The 16,665-nt window shown below is 44.3% G+C and overlaps 1 protein-coding gene across 2 annotated transcripts in view; it reads left to right on the top strand.

Moving 5' to 3' along the window:
* Nucleotides 1-1,152: 1,152 nt before the first annotated feature.
* The window catches only part of Lrp11 (LDL receptor related protein 11), a 126,879-nt gene continuing 111,366 nt past the window's right edge, over nucleotides 1,153-16,665 (top strand). For both annotated transcript variants that reach the window (XM_087651269.1, XM_087651274.1), the window contains exons 1-2: nucleotides 1,153-1,564; nucleotides 8,191-8,385. In XM_087651269.1, coding sequence (XP_087507395.1) covers nucleotides 8,271-8,385 — 115 coding nt within the window. In that variant the 5' untranslated portion in view covers nucleotides 1,153-1,564; nucleotides 8,191-8,270. The remainder of the gene's footprint in view (nucleotides 1,565-8,190; nucleotides 8,386-16,665) is intronic.

A 16,665-nucleotide genomic window follows, 5' to 3' on the forward strand; every position in this document is an offset into this window, starting at 1 on the left:
AAGGGGCTTGTGTGTGTGTGTGTGTTCACAGGACAGAGGTTAACCTTATGTGTGGATTTACAGGCTCCACATGTCTTCCCAGAGACCACCAGCTCTGCCCGGCTCTGAATCCTAAATGTGCTTGACCTCATTCTGAAACCATTTCCCAAGAGGGAACCATTTCTTTTTCCAGAGGAGTTCCTCGTTGCAGACTTTGAAGTCATTTGCACACACATTTTTCCACAGGTCTCACATCAGGGCCATGAATTTCTTCACCAGTGTTACATGACGCAGCTGGGGACAAATCTGTGAATCTCCTCGTGTGTGTGTGTGTGTGTGTGTGTGTGTGTGTGTGTGTGTGTGTGTGTGTGTTTGCACATGCATTGTATATTTAGAAGGTGCTGGTATGTGCATAGGGGGTTGTCAGTGAGTGAATGTATATACAGGACAGAGATTAAGTTTAGGTGAAGATTCACTGGTACCTCCAACCTGTGGGTTACTTAGATAAAGAACTTGAGATGCTCAGTGCTTGTCTGTGTGAGATAAGCCACAGCTAATGACACTCACTGTTGAGTCTGACAGACCCTCTGTGCACTGAGTCTCCCTCACACTGGCTTGGGAGCTTCAGTGGAGGGAACTCAGAACAGCTGTCTCTCCTGGGTGCTGAGGCTAATCTCCCTGGCTGAGGTGTGCAGGTCTCTCCTGTGGAACACTCTGATGAATCACAGCCACTCAGCTTCTCTGTCCTTTGAGCTTCTTGCTAGACTGCTCACAGCTGTTTTCTAGTAATTGTTTAACTTGGGTAGAATAAATTTTATAGTTGTGATTCACCTCAATGAGGATCTGTGTTTAAGGGTCACAGAATTAGACAAGTTGAGAACCACTACTCCTCAGAGACTTAAGAAGCAGAACTTGATTTTATATCTGAGATTAGAATATATGAAGCTCCCGTGTGTCTGAAGCACCGAGGTTACTCTGGAACACCCCATGTGACTTCTGACTGATATCAGAGATGACTGAAATTGATACTTTTTAAACATAGCCCCACCCTACTTTCTGCCCTTTTCATTGGTTGCAGACAGAAGTGTTAAGGTCTGATGTGGTTTTTGCTGAGGAACACCCTCCTAAGGAAAGAGAAGACATCTTAAAGCATTAGTAAAGCTTTTGCCTGCTGCTTCTTTGAGACCTGAACTAGGATCTCAGTGTATTACAGACAAGAAAGGGGCTGGAAATCAGCTAGCCTGGGTCCTCTGCAGATTGTCCCTTTGGGCTTACTGTAAGCATTGATCTGTCTGTGAGACAAAGTGCTCTGCCTTCATGTAAATGTCATTTGATGTTTTTACCTGCTTAACTCTGACTGCAGCACTCTCTGAGAGGATGGGGGAGGGTTCTCACCTGCAGGAAATGAGCAAACTTCCTGGGTCTAAGAAAGGAGACCCTCCAAGCTGCTGAGGAGACTCTGGCCAAACCAGCTACAGAGAAAACTCCAAACCTGTCCCTGAGGTTTCTGCTGTGTTGTTTCTGGAGTCATGTGTTGAGGTGGGCTCTGCAGTGACACAGCTGTTTTGAAGTCACCCCAGCTCATGTGAGTAACCCCTCACCCCACTCTTATTAGCAAGCCCAAAAACTCTCAGTGGATCTTGAAATTGGACGTTTGTGTAATTGGTACTTTGGAATGTCATAAGTTCTACTTCTGGTGTGTGTGTGTGTGTGTGTGTGTGTGTGTGTGTGTGTGTGTGTGTGTGTGTGTGTTAGTTTTTCTCTCAGAGAAAGTGGAAGTGTATGAGAGGCATTTTCTGCATGGCTGTTGATATCTGGTGTGTGGATGCTGACTTTTTAAAAGATGCTTCCTGTGCTGGCAAGATGGCTCAGTGGTTAAGAGCACTGACTGCTCTTCCAGAGGTCCTGAGTTCAAATCCCAGCAACCACATGGTGGCTCCCAACCATCTGTAATGAGATCTGATGCCCTCTTCTGGTGTGTCTGAAGACAGCTACAGTGTACTGTATAATAAATAAATAAATCTTAAAAAATAAAAGATGCTTCGTAAATGTAGAGAAGAATGGGTCAAAGTCATAGTGTTCAAGATGAAGTATAATTTCCCCTGATGTGGAATAGCCAGGAGGTACCAACGATTGGTCCTTGGCTGTGCTGAGAAAGCCTGGCGGTCTGTAAAGTGGAGTGACCTGCAAGTCACATACAACTCAGTCATCCTTCACTTCTGATCCATCTGTCACCTCCTCAAAGGTCAAGACTTTCTCTCCAGGCTTGGGTGTCAGTCTTGTTGACACACAACTTGCTGTTATTATCCATTGTGTACCCTGGGTCTGCTCAGTACCACAAATGCTCAGCTCCTTCACACAAAGACATTCACCATCGCATGCCTACATGCGCTCTCCCTTTTCTCTCTCTTGCCAACTGTCTCTTCCTACTGTAATCTATCGAATCCTTCCCACTGGTCTTGAAGATGCCCAGTTGGATGTTAGCCAGCTTCTTTCTGAACTCCTGCCACAAGTGTTCCAGCTAAACATTGGGCTAAACATGCACACTTAAGTGGCATTTACCATCTTTCCCAGGTTACCCAAAGGTGTGTGTGGCCTTGTTTTCATTATCGACCTAAAAGGGCATTGCGTCTGAGCACTGAGCACTGTCCTTCACACCAAGGATGGCCAGGGGTGCTATGAGCCTGACAATGAAGATGTAACTAAGAGCATGTGAATCTGTGAGAGAAACATGCAGGCAAGTTCCAACGTGGGAGCAGACAATGTTTCTGCCCCACCCATGTATCTATCTGACACGCAAAAGGACAGGAAGACAAGTCTCTATTCAAGATGTCCCCCAGCTCTGCATTCTCAATTCTGTGTCATCTCTGACTGTCTTAAGTTTGTAGGATGCCATAGATTCTACCTGCGTTAGCAGGATGATTTACCATACAAGGACTTTTAGGCACCTTTACCGAGTGTTGAAATATAAAAATCTATCAAGAAGCACCAGGTGAGATTTAAAGCCAGCCTGGATTACAGAATATGATCCTTCCACTGAGTCAGTCATTCAGTCATAGCAACTGAAAAGAATTTAAAAGCCAGCATGTATTGTGTGTGTCTGTGTGTCTGTGTGTCTGTGAGTCTGTGTGTCTGTGTGTCTGTGAGTCTGTGTGTCTGTGTGTCTGTGTGTGTGTAGACCCTCTGGAAGATGGAAAGGGAAGTTAGGGGCTGAGTCATCAGGGAGAGCAGGAGAGGTTGTGGATCTGCAGGGTGGGAAGGGTTAGACACCTGTACAGTAGTCTAGGATCCAAGCCTACCATAATGACCCACTTTGCTCTAGATCCTGCATATTCTACAGGGATGATTTTTTTATTCTGTATGTTTACCTCTGAGTGGCCAGGGAGGGGAAATGGCAGGCTATTGTCTATTGCCCAGAGGCATTCTAGACATAGACCTCTGCCCTGGGGGGAAAGGGCTGTAATTGGGACCATGATGGCCAAGCAGGAATCAGGTTCATCCTTCTGGTCCCTGTGTTCAGGCTCCCAGAGTCAGATCACCTCTGCTCACTGCCAGACATCCACGCAGGCCAAACAGGAGAACAACTGAGTGGAGTAGCACAGCCTGAGGTAATGTCTGAGTTTGGGGCCTCCTGCCCAGGCCATGGCTCTTCTCTTCAGCCTGCACTGACATCTGAGCTGACTTGAGCTACCAAGAGAGAGCAATGCTCAAATAGCTCTGACTCAAAGAGAAACTTTCTGCCCATTCAGAGTATCTGGCTTGTCCCACAACAGACCCCACCTCCACACACACCAACTTCCGCCTTGACACTCCCCACTTCTGCCCCAAACAAAGTCCTTGGCATCCCTATCAGGAGTTTCAGTTTGTCTTTCTAACTCTAACCAAGGCCACTGCTCTCCACCTGTCTCTGGTACCCATTCAGTGAGACCCTGGTCTTCCTTCTGCCGTGGTCATTTCTCTGCACTCACGCTCAGGCCTGGAGCAGGACAAATGTATAAAGAATCCTGAAATGCTTAGAAGAGGATGGCTGCTGCACAAGTCCTGTGCCCAAGCAGAGAGGAGATAAGGGAGGTTGTGTGGATTCATTCCCTGCATCCGGTCTTCCAGTTTCAGATGAAACACAGCTTGAATGCAGTGAAATGATAGCCTAATGCTTGTTGGCTCTGAGTTTTTCTGGTGCCCTTGCTTCTCCAGCTTCATGAAACCCTAGAGAAAGTAAAGTTTTGGTTCTTTGTTTTCGTCATGTCCCCAAACACCACGTAAGCACAATCATCTCCTGTGTCCTTTGAGTTTGCTGCTAGAGTTATCCTGATTGTTTTTGAGTAACTGCTTGTGTGCCCTTCAATCTTCAGCTCCAGCTGTTAGTTGCAACTCTGATATTTGTCTTCCCCCTTTGGATACAATTTTGTGCTGTGTAATATTTGTTCACACGATAAAATCTCCCAAAATTGGTTAATTTAAATAGAGTATATGAAACAGCAGACCACCTGAATTTTGTTCTTCTTTCAATTCATAAGACATTAACGAATGTCACAAAATTGTTACTATAAATTGGACCTTATACAACCTTCACCCAACACAAACCTCATACATACATTGTCCCTGGATGACTTAAGTTCATGTTAAATGCAGGTGCCCCCCAAGTCCAGGCAATCCTCTGCACCTGCAGTTACCACCTGTGGTGTTGGGAGCCACCTGTGGGCACTGGCTACTCATTGAATCCTGGTCCTCTGCAAGAGCAGTCAGTGCCCTTAAGTGCTGAGCCATCTCTCCAGCCCCTAAGTTACCAGGTGAAATGAATAAACTGGTAACAGCATTTGTTAACTACATTAAGAAATTGTTATTCAGGATGGCTAGTCTAACTGTGTAGAGGACTAAGTTTATGTCATAAGTCTTTTGAGTTTTTGATTAGAATGTTTGTAGACTTTAGGTATGATTAGTTTTGCTGTCTGAATTTTTTTTACTTGATAGTTTGTTGTTGTTGTGATCCTTTTTGTTAAACTTCAAGTTATCCTTTTTTCTGCACATTTCTCAAATACAGGACTAAATAATGCTAATTATATAAACTCCTTACTAATACACACACATTCAATAATATTTTCTGACTGCTTTCATAGTTGTGTACCCTTAAAAATACATTGATGTACTCCCTAGAGTATCAGAATGCTTCTTTGTATGGAAATCAGGCCCTGGAATTATGATTATGATATTTGAAGAGGTGATCAAAAACCAGGGTGAGAGATATGTCCTTTTAAGAGAGAGAAAAACAGCACACACGTATCTTAAAACAACAAAGCTGTGAGTTAAGTGGCTATAAACAGACACATGCCAAGGATTGCTCGCTACCACTGGAAAGAGGCAAAGGCAAGCCAGTATTTCCCGAAGCCTTAAAGGACCATGTTCCTGCTGACTCCTGGATTTCAGGTCCCTGCCTCCAGAACAGTGAGAGAATTCATTTCTGCTATTTTAAGCCAGAGTGCTTTTAATAAGTTGTTAAAGAAGCCGTAGGGAACTGAGACATTACCTAAGAAAACCAAATACAGGACAGCAGCTGCATGAAGCAATTCAATAAGGACAGGCAGAATGGAATGTACCAGAAACACGTCTAGGTGATTTAATCCAGAGGGAAAAACTCAAAACAAAACAAAACAACAACAAAAACAACAACCCCCAACTTCTTTGTCCATTTATTCAATGCCATGTCAGAGGCTGAGGCAGGGGCATGATGTTACTCAGATTCTGCTCAGTTTATTTTTGAGACAATCTCCCGTTGGCCTGGGGCTTACTAATCAGGATTGACTGGTTGCCTAGTGACCCCAGGGACTCGACTGATTGTCTCACTAGCACTAGGATTCCAGGCACAATCCCCCATCCTGGACATTAGTTATGTGTGACTTCTGGATAATATTCAGGTCTTCTTATTTGTGCATCTAACAGAATAGTGACTGAGTCACCCTCCCATCTTAAACCTCAGGACTATGTATTGCTTATTGTGTATCCTTAGCCTTTAAGATGGGGGTATTTATGAGAAACTCGTGCTAAGAAATGGAAAGGGGGAAATACACAAGAAAGCAGTCACATAGTGTATGAGGTACACAGATGTCCTCAGAATTGGAGCATAAATATTGGTTGCTGGAAAAAAAATGTGAAACGCCATGCTGTAGAGAGGTCTGCTCAGTGTTACATTGTTGTAGTGTCATCAAGGTTATTCAAATCTCAGCAGGAATCTCAGAAGAACCCATCCATAGATGAGGAGTTACAGGCAAGCAATGGTTGCAGAGAAATGTCCAATCAGTCTTCTCAGGGGTGTCAGCACCTGAAAGATTATCTAGTTCCAAGCAGTCATGCTTAAATGGTTACACTTGGGAACAAATATATATATATGATGTGTGTAGATATCTATTATATATATATATACACACACACACACACACACACACACACACACACACACACACACACACATACACCAACTAAAGTAAAGAGAAGGAAATCATGGATTTGAGAGGAAGGAGCAGGAGGATAAAGAAGTACGTGGACAGTCTAGATAAGAAGAAACTGATGTAAATGTGGTACTTATAAATAACGTCCCAAAGCATGAATTAAAATCATGCATAAGCTTCTATTCAACCTTTGGTTGGGAGATAACAGTCAATGGCAGATCATCTTCTCTTGAAGATCAGATCCACATGGACTAGGGAAAGTTGGTTTAACCCACACCAGCTATTATTTCCATAGTATAAACATTCATTTAAGAAAAGGCAAATCCAAACCTGTGTTTCTAAGAATATGTCAACTGTAACCAAGCACTGGGATTACTGGGTGTATATTAATCAGCTGATGTTACCTTATGTCATATGAGCACATGCTCCGTGATTGTCTCAATGAGCCCCTGTAAGACCTGAGTAGTTGATTCTGTGGGTTTTCTTGTGTCCTTCACATCCCTGGACCATGCACTCATTCCTCACTCTTCCACAGGATCCCCCAAGGTCTGCCTAATATTTGGCTGTGAGTCTCTGCATCCCTTTCCATCAATTGTTGGCTGAGGCCTCTCTGCTGATGGTAATGCAAGGCTCTTGTCTGCAAGTACAGCAGACTATGAGCAGAAGTCTCAGGGGTGGACTCCCTCTCAGGGCATGGATGTCAAGCTGGTCCAGGCATGGGCTGGCCACTCCCTCAATTTCTGCTCCATCTTCTCCTGAGTGTCCCTGTAGGCAAAACAAATTACAGGTCACAGGCTTTGTGTCTGGGATGATGTCCCAATACCTTAACTAGAAGTCTTGCCTGGCTACAGGTGATGTTCTAGAACTTTCAGGTGTACTGTAAGTCACTAGTAGGAGATCTCTCCAGTTTCTTCATGACAGCCCTGAGTGCTGTGACTTTTCCTCTTAGCCCTGGGAGAGCCACAACCCTGCTCCACCCCTTCAGACTCTCCTTTCCTCCCAGGCTCCTGCCTACTGGCATCCTAAAGAAAGGCCTCCAGCATGTAGTACATGTCAGTGGCAGTCTGGAGAGAGGGGGGAAGGAGGCTCTCTCAGAATTAGTGGCAGACAGGCATGCTCACAGCTCCCATTTAGCAGGGTCCCCTACACTAATTTAGTTCATCCTCAAGTAGGGCGCTCAGAGATGTTAAGGTACATATGAGGGGTCACCCAGCAAAGCCTTGATTCTGATCTAGGCAGCCCGGCTCTGGTGTTCTCCTCTCTCTCCCAGACACCATGACAGCTGCCCGAGTATGCTACCATAGCCACACTGGCTAAGAAATTGAGATCAGAGGCATGGAGTCACTTTTAAAAACTCGTGCAACACCAAGGCTATAGATTATGTGTCTTATCCTGAAGACCAGGGCACTCTGATTGGCAGGATGGAGGTACACCCAAGGACAGCAGAACAGGGGACTGATGGGAATTCACATCTGGACCTTGGCAATTCACACTCATTCCGGATGTTCACACTCTTGAAGGACAATTTAGCACAAATCATTGATGTTAGCTGATAATATTCTTGGTGTAAACAGGGCTGTGACCCTACCTTCTGCAATATATTGGCTTCTGCAGACATCAGCTGTGACCTAGGGTGCAGGGCATCTGAACTCAACACCCACCTTAGTCTCCTGGTGTGGTGGAAAAGCCCTAGGAGAACCAGAGGGAGCTGGAAGATTGTGACGGATGTTGTCATTTCCGTACTGACCTGGGCCCATTTGTGTTTCAGTCACAGGCACCATGTCTGATCCTGGTGATGTCTGACCTGTTCCACACAGGAGCAAAGTATGCTGTCGTCTCTTCAGATGCATGGACAGTGAGCAGTTGTGCTGTGTTGTGGTGCCCTCATGTGGGGCTGTCTCCAGGAGCCCCGAGAATGGTGGAACTTTGACTTCATCACTTTCTTTGACTCCCAGAAGTCTGGGTATGTAGGGTGTTCATTTTCATTGAGTTCTAGAAACTTTAATTTCCTCATTTTTGCCTTGATCCAATGTTCATTCAGCAGAGAGTTGGTCAGTGTTGATGAGTTGGTAGGCCTTCTGTTGTTACTGTTGTTGAAAACCAGCTTTAATTAGTGGTGGTCTGATAGGATAGAGGGTGTTACTCCATTTCTCTTGTGTCTGTTGAGACTTGCTTTGTGACTTAATATGTAGACACTGTTTCAGAAGATTCTGTGAAGTGCTGAGAAGAAGGTGATTTTGTTTGTGTTTGGTTGAACTGTTCTGTAGGTATCCGTTAGGTCCAGATGTTTCATAACATCTGTTAGCTCCGTTATTTCTCTGTATAGTTTAGAACTGTCCATTGGTGAGACTACAGTGTTTAAGTCTCCCACTATTCACATGCAAGGATCATTGTGTGGTTTAAGCTTTATAGTCATGTTTCTTTTACAGATGTGCATTTCTTCATACAGGAGCATGTTAAAAATCAAAATGCCAACTTGGTGGATTTTTCCTGTGGTGAATATGAAGTGTCCTTTGTCATCTCAGTTGATTAATTTTGGTTGGAAGTCTATTTTATATAATACCAGCTGGCTTAATAGATCCATTTCCTGAGAATATCTACTTCCAACACTTTACTCTGAGGTAATATCTCTCTTAAATGTTGAGGTATACAGCAGAAGAGTGTTTTCACATACATTCTGTTAGCCTGTGTCTTTTTATTGGGGAGTTTAGTCCATTGATATTTAGAGACAGTAAACACCAATGATTGCTAATTCCTGTTATTTTGGTTGTGTGTGTGTGTGTGTGTGTGTGTGTGTGTGTGTGTGTGTGTGTGTGTGTTTCCTATCTTTTGATTTCCTGTAATGAGATTATTTATTTCATGCGTTTTCATGGGTGCAGTTAACCTCATGTTCTTGGAGGATTTTTTGTAATATCTATTGTACCTTTGGTTTCTGGATCAATTATTTTGAAAGTTCACTTAGTCATGGGATAGCTTGTATTTTCGACATGCGCTGAAGGAAAGTTTTGGTGGGTATAGTACTCTGTGGTGGTGTCTATGGCCTTGTAGAGATTGTAAGATATCTGTCCCTTCTCAAGGAGGACAGAAGTGTCAATACAAAAAGACAAAGAGTAAGGGGATGCCTACTCCATGCAACAAGGTTCCATAGAGGAAAGATAATATAGGGTGTGTGGAGCCCTCACACATCCTTCCTCTCCCCACTGTCCTATTGCTTGATGCCAAATGGTGCTTAGAATTTGCAGCAGTGAAATGTCACACCTAGTGTTTGTGGCATCTGAGTCACCCCAGGGCACTCTCATTAAAAACTGGCTTGGAAACCTGCTGCCTGGGACTCAGAAAAAAGCTAAATGTGACTCCCCTCCCATATTCTATCAAGTTCTGGTGTGTGCTTTGAATATTATCTTGGTTTTTTCTCCAGCGAAACAACTATAAAACACTACCATCCCTATGTCCTGTGAGTCTCACAGTAGAGTTCTCATAAGTGTTTTCAGGAAATTGCTCGTGTGCCATTTGGTCTTCAGGTGCAGCTGTGACCCCTGACTATGAATTGATACGTTTGTCTTCCACTTTTGCATTCAATATTGTGCTATACATGTTTACATGATAAAGTCCCCCAAAGAGAGTTCATTTAAGTTGATTGTATGAAAACAAGAGACTATGTAAGTTTGTTTCTGCTTTCAATTCATGAGACATTTAACAAATGCCAAAATTGATAATTATAAATGTGATGTTATACAACCTTGACCTAATACAAGTCTTACAAACAAACACTGTTACCAGGTGATTAGCTTGTGTCTTAAAGGCAGGTGCCCATCAAGTAGAGAGGATCCTCTGTGCTGTCATTACATGTGGTTGTGAGCCACCTGCTGGGGCTGGGAATGACTTGAATCCTGGACCGCTGCAAGAGAATCCAGGTTCTTGAGCTATAGCTGAGCAGACACCACAGACTTTTAGCACTAATGACTTGGTTGGGTCTTTGCTTCCCTTTGAAAATTGGCAAGTGAGGCCTCCATCGTCTGCATTGCTCTTAATAATTTTCCCTCCATCCTATTATAGAGCAGCCCACTGAGAGTAGGTCCCCTATTGAAGGAATCAGAGAAAGAACTGGAAGAGCTTGAAGGGGCTCGAGACCCCAAAAGTACAACAATGCCAAGCAACCAGAGCCTCCAGGGACTAAGCCACTACCTAAAGACTATACATGGACTGACCCTGGACTCTGACCCCATAGGTAGCAATGAATATCCTAGTAAGAGCACCAGTGGAAGGGGAAGCCCTGGGTCCTGCTAAGACTGAACCCCCAGTGAACTAGTCTATGGGGGGAGGGCGGCAATGGGGGGAGGGTTGGGAGGGGAACACCCATAAGGAAGGGGAGGGAGGAGGGGGATGTTTGCCCGGAAACCGGGAAAGGGAATAACACTCGAAATGTATATAAGAAATACTCAAGTTAATAAAAAAAAAAAAAAGAATGTAAAAAAAAATTAAGAGGAAAAAAAATAATAATTTTCCCTCCATCCTATTATAGAGCAGCCCACTGAGCTCTCTACACTCAGTGACATGTCTAGACCATATATATATATAACAAGTCCTTCCCACAATGCATCATGAGGTCTTGGCAGCAATCCTCTATAATCCTGTACCAATTTCTGTCTTAGTTAGGGTTACTACTGCTGTGTGACCATGAGCAAATCCTATGTGTGATGAAAAAATTTATTTGGCTTAGAGTTGTTCATCTTAGTCTGTCACTGAAGGAACTCAGGACACCATCCTTAGCAGAAAGTGAATCAGAAGCTGTGGAGGGAACTGCTTAATGCTTGCTCCCTATGGCTTGCTCAGTCTGCCTACTTGTTGAACATAGGACTACCAGCCCAAGGGTGGCTCCACGCACAATGGGTAGGGCCCTCCCCTATGAATCAATAAAGTAATAAATGTCATGGAGAATTGCCTACAGTCCAGTCTCATGGGGGATACCTTTTTTTTTTTTTTTATTGACTTGAGTATTTCTTATTTACATTTCGAGTGTTATTCCCTTTCCCGGTTTCCAGGCAAACATCCCCCTAATCCCTCCACCTCCCCTTCCTTATGGGTGTTCCCCTCCCCATCCTCCCCCCATTGCCAACCTCCCCCCAACAATCACGTTCACTGGGTGTTCAGTCTTAGCAGGACCAAGGGCTTCCCCTTCCACTGGTGATCTTACTAGAATATTCATTGCTACCTATGAGGTCAGAGTCCAGGGTCAGTCCATGTATAGTCTTTAGGTAGTGGCTTAGTCCCTGGAAGCTCTGGTTGCTTGGCATTGTTGTTCATAAGGGGTCTCGAGCTCCTTCAAGCTCTTCCAGTTCTTTCTCTGATTCCTTCAACGGGGGTCTTGTTCTCAGTTCAGTGGTTTGCTGCTGGCATTCGCCTCTGTATTTGCTGTATTCTGGCTGTGTCTCTCAGGAGAGATCTACATCCGGCTCCTGTCGGCCTGCACTTCTTTGCTTCATCCATCTTGTCTAATTGGATGGCTGTATATGTATGGGCCACCTGTGGGGCAGGCTCCGAGTGGGTGTTCCTTCTGTGTCTGTTTTAATCTTTGCCTCTCTATTCCCTGCCAAGGGTATTCTTGTTCCCCTTTTAAAGAAGGAGTGAAGCATTCACATTTTGATCATTCGTCTTGAGTATCATTTGTTCTAGGCATCTAGGGTAATTCAAGCATTTGGGCTAATAGCCACTTATCAATGAGTGCATACCATGTGTGTTTTTCTGTGATTGGGTTACCTCACTCAGGATGATATTTTCCAGTTCCAACCATTTGCCTACGAATTTCATAAAGTCATTGTTTTTGATAGCTGAGTAATATTCCATTGTGTAGATGTACCACATTTTCTGTATCCATTCCTCTGTTGAAGGGCATCTGGGTTCTTTCCAGCTTCTGGCTATTATAAATAAGGCTGCTATGAACATAGTGGAACACATGTCTTTTTTATATGTTGGGGCATCTTTTGGATATATGCCCAAGAGAGGTATAGCTGGATCATCAGGCAGTTCAATGTCCAATTTTCTGAGGAACCTCCAGACTGATTTCCAGAATGGTTGTACCAGTCTGCAAGCCCACCAACAATGGAGGAGTGTTCCTCTTTCTCCACATCCTCGCCAGCATCTGCTGTCACCTGAGTTTTTTATCTTAGCCATTCTCACTGGTGTGAGGTGAAATCTCAGGGTTGTTTTGATTTGCATTTCCCTTATGACTAAAGATGTTGAACATTTCTTTAGGTGTTTCTCAGCCATTCGGCATTCCTCAGCTATGAATTCTTTGTTTAGCTCTGAACCCCATTTTTTAATAGGGTTATTTGTTTCCCTGCGGTCTAACTTCTTGAGTTCTTTGTATATTTTGGATATAAGTCCTCTATCTGTTGTAGGATTGGTAAAGATCTTTTCCCAATCTGTTGGTTGCCATTTTGTCCTAACCACAGTGTCCTTTGCCTTACAGAAGCTTTGCAGTTTTATGTGATCCCATTTGTCGATTCTTGATCTTAGAGCATAATCCATTGGTGTTTTGTAAAGGAAATTTTCTCCAGTGCCCATGTGTTCGAGATTCTTCCCCACTTTTTCTTCTATTGGTTTGAGTGTATCTGGTTTGATGTGGAGGTCCTTGATCCACTTGGACTTAAGCTTTGTACAGGGTGATAAGCATGGATTGATCTGCATTCTTCTACATGTTGACCTCCAGTTGAACCAGCACCATTTGCTGAAAATGCTATCTTTTTTCCATTTGATGGTTTTGGCTCCTTTGTCAAAAATCAAGTGCCCATAGGTGTGTGGGTTCATTTCTGGGTCTTCAATTCTGTCGTGGGGGATACCTTACACTATAATAACTCCATCCTGTGTGAATCCCACATGTAAATAGCCAGCACACTCTCAGAGCTGACTTGCAGTCAGTTTCAGGTTGCAAGTTTTCAGACTCTCTTTGCGGTTGATCTAGGAAAACTATCTGTGCAGTTTCTCTGCCATGAAGCTAAGTTCCAGCCCCACATTTCAGAAGAGTTCTTCTCTTAGGATGTCCAGAAAGGAGGCATAGCTTGTGTGTAACTGTGGAGAGCTTGGGTCTGACAACCTAATGGGCACTTTCAGACTCAGTGTCGTGTTAGGTAGGACTAACGCTGTCTCTTAGGCATAGTGCCTTCCAATTCACTCTATGAAGTATTCTCAAAACCTGGCTAGATCGGATGTTCAGTACTTCCCAAAGAAAACACTTATTTCATTTGTAACCACTGTTCCTTAGGACACATTCTCTAACAGAGAGCACTACCTTACTGATGGCATATCAGCTCTATTCTCAATCACCTCTCTGGTGATGATTCAGACAAGCATTCTGTGATCACTACAGCTATGCCTTCATGGCTATGTGACAGGATCCTCATGTGTGAGAGAGTTGCCCTGTGCACCCCAGCAAATCCTCTCACTAAACCCTGCTCAAACTCTGGCTCTTTGGCCATCAGTCTCCCTCTGCCTGACACTGCTTTCCACTTTCCCACCCTCTGACCTCCCTTTGTTTTTCTCCCCTGTCTCAGCCTGCAGGGTTCTCTCATGCACTTCTTTTACCTAAGTGTGGCCTTTCCCTCACTCTTGCTGCAGAACATTTAACCAGAACATTAGGGAGCTGCCCCTCTCCCTCAAAACATTTCCTTAAGCTACAGAAGCTTTTGTTTCTAACCTAAGGCTCCCTACGAGGCTTTACTGTTCATTCCTGACTTCTCTGGGTACCTATCCAGGTGCTGCATGAGCTCTGTACCTGAGGCACCTTTGTGTCTAGTAAGTATGCACTTTGATGAAAACTGATTCTGGCACACGTTCTTTGTGATTGCTATTACAGTGCTGGGCATTGCTTCTGTCGGAGTTTCTGCTTGGATGGGATGATGTCTTCAGACTCAGGAGCTCAGGAACCACACAGCTCTGAAAGGAGAAGGTACCCAATGTTAAGGTATCCTGAGACAGGGGAGCCAAGGCAGCACATAGCTCTGAGGCGGGACAGTGTCCTAACAGAAGGATACCTGAGACACTGGAGCTCAGGAACCACACAGCTCTGAGATGACGCCTCCTCAGCAGAGGCATTGCAGCTCCTAGGGGAGGATATCCCCAATAGCTGAGGAGCTCAGGTGAAGTGGAAACTTAATGCTTCTTTGGAAAGTCAATTGTGGGGGTTGGGGATTTAGCTCAGTGGTAGAGTGCTTGCCTAGCAAGCGCAAGGCCCTGGGTTCGGTCCTCAGCTCCGAAAAAAAAAAAAAAGAAAAAAATGAAAAAAAAAGGAAAGTCAATTGTGTTAGATGCTGTTTTGCTGGGGCAAACACATGAAGGAGTGGAGTGTCCCGAAGTGAACTCAGGTGAAAGACCAAGACAGACTCATAAAGAAACATTTCTCTAGGGCAGACAAAGGAGAGTAGATGCTCTGCTATAGCACATACATGACAGGACACATGGTAAAAGAGTCTTTACTAACAACACACATGGATTGGTTATCCTTACAGCATCCATAGTTGAGCTCCAATTTGTTGACACTGTCAACTTGGGCTGATTAGATCACATACTAAGACAAGAGCTGTGCTAAAGCAAGACACATACAGGACATGTGACAGAGTGAAGGGGACAAACCTTGGCTTGCTGGTACAGCTAGCTATATAATGTTTGTGTCTCACACCTTCACTGATTTTCCATTCCCCAAGAGAGTCACAGCCAAAACATCTCCTGGCGTCCCTCCTGGTCCATCCTCCTGATTGAGCCAAGGCTGAGGCCTGGTTGTCTCTGCTAGGTAGTGCCACTGCTGCTAATTCCTGTTTGCTCTCCTGGCTCTATGGAACTAGACTGCTGGTGCATCTGTAAAGTGTTTGCGAGTGGATCAGGCTGCTGCTGCTAACCTGTGAACAGAACCGATAATTTCCAGACAACACAGACAAGAGTTGCTCCAAAGGTCTACTTCCCCCCACGTCCCCCACATCATTTCTTTGCCACCACCTCTAGTAGGTCATGAGGTGCAAGAGAGATTAAAACGTTTAGGAACCAGCATTAAAAATAAAGTTTGAAAACATTAAAGTTCCACACAGAGCCTCAGCCACCTCCTTCTCCTCAATTCTTCCCTTCTTGTCTTCATTGGTTCTTGCCATCCTCTGACAATAGAGTCACAGACAGCCAATTTCATAAAAGAGATTTATTAGGGAGATCCAGGGCACTGAGGAACAAATCCAGGAGTGACTGCCACTGCTCATGAGAGGGAGTGGTCAGCCGGGTTGGACCAAGAGAAGGGCTTATATATGGTTTTCTGGGGACAGAGCTTCCTAGATTGGAGGTGTCCAGGGTGAAGATTGGTGGGATTTTAAGTCCTGATCTTAGGAGAGCTCAGGGATTGATGGGTTTTCCTATGCAGGAATTTGTGTGATTCTGTGGGAGGTTCAGGGATTCATGTGTTTTTCTATTCAGGAATTGTCCTATGTACAAACTTTTCACCTAATGTGAGCTTGACCTGGGCACTGTCCTGCTGAGGGGCTAGAGATAAACTCTATGACCCTTATAGAGACTGGAGCACCCTTACAACAATTAGGGAGGTCTGGGGGGAGGGATCAGGCTGCTGGAGCTCCTCAGAAGCGGGCCAGGACAGTTTGTGGCCTTAAAGATTTACAAAGAATATGAAGTAGTCCAAAGTTCACAACATACACCAAGCTTACAAACAGAGTCCAACCCAGGGAAAGATTTCCACTACCCTTGAGAGGCAAAATAGCCAATAACGTCCATGTCTTAGAAAAAGAACCCTTCTTTCAAAGGGTAAGAGCCACTTTAGTCTGGAGACAAATATGAAAGACCATGACCATCATGCGGTTGCCAAAGTGACCACAGATTTAGGTTACCCATATTTTTACGTCATATTTCTCTGTTTATGAACTTTCTGTAGTGAAGAGACAAGGAAAGTCATAAATCAATAATCTCTCAAATGAATGGGTATACACAGCAGGAAGATGTGTTGTATCAATTTTGTCGAATCTCAACTCTGTGCCCATATCGCATCTGATAAAATTCTAACCTTTTGGGTTGGTGAAGTTAGAGCATTTCTTCGTATATTTTAAAGACATTTCTAAGAGTCACAAAAAGTTAGGACACAAAAGGACATAGACAGGAATTGGTTCCTCAGGGGACTGAAGATGGCCCTAGAAAATATGTCTCAGGACCTGGGCCCCTCAGCATCTCACTTCACTGAGGATTGCTCAGTTAGCTTTTG

The sequence above is a fragment of the Rattus norvegicus genome, chromosome 1 (assembly GCF_021556685.1).
Source record: "Rattus norvegicus strain SHRSP/BbbUtx chromosome 1, alternate assembly SHRSP_T2T, whole genome shotgun sequence".
Lineage (NCBI taxonomy): Eukaryota > Metazoa > Chordata > Mammalia > Rodentia > Muridae > Rattus > Rattus norvegicus.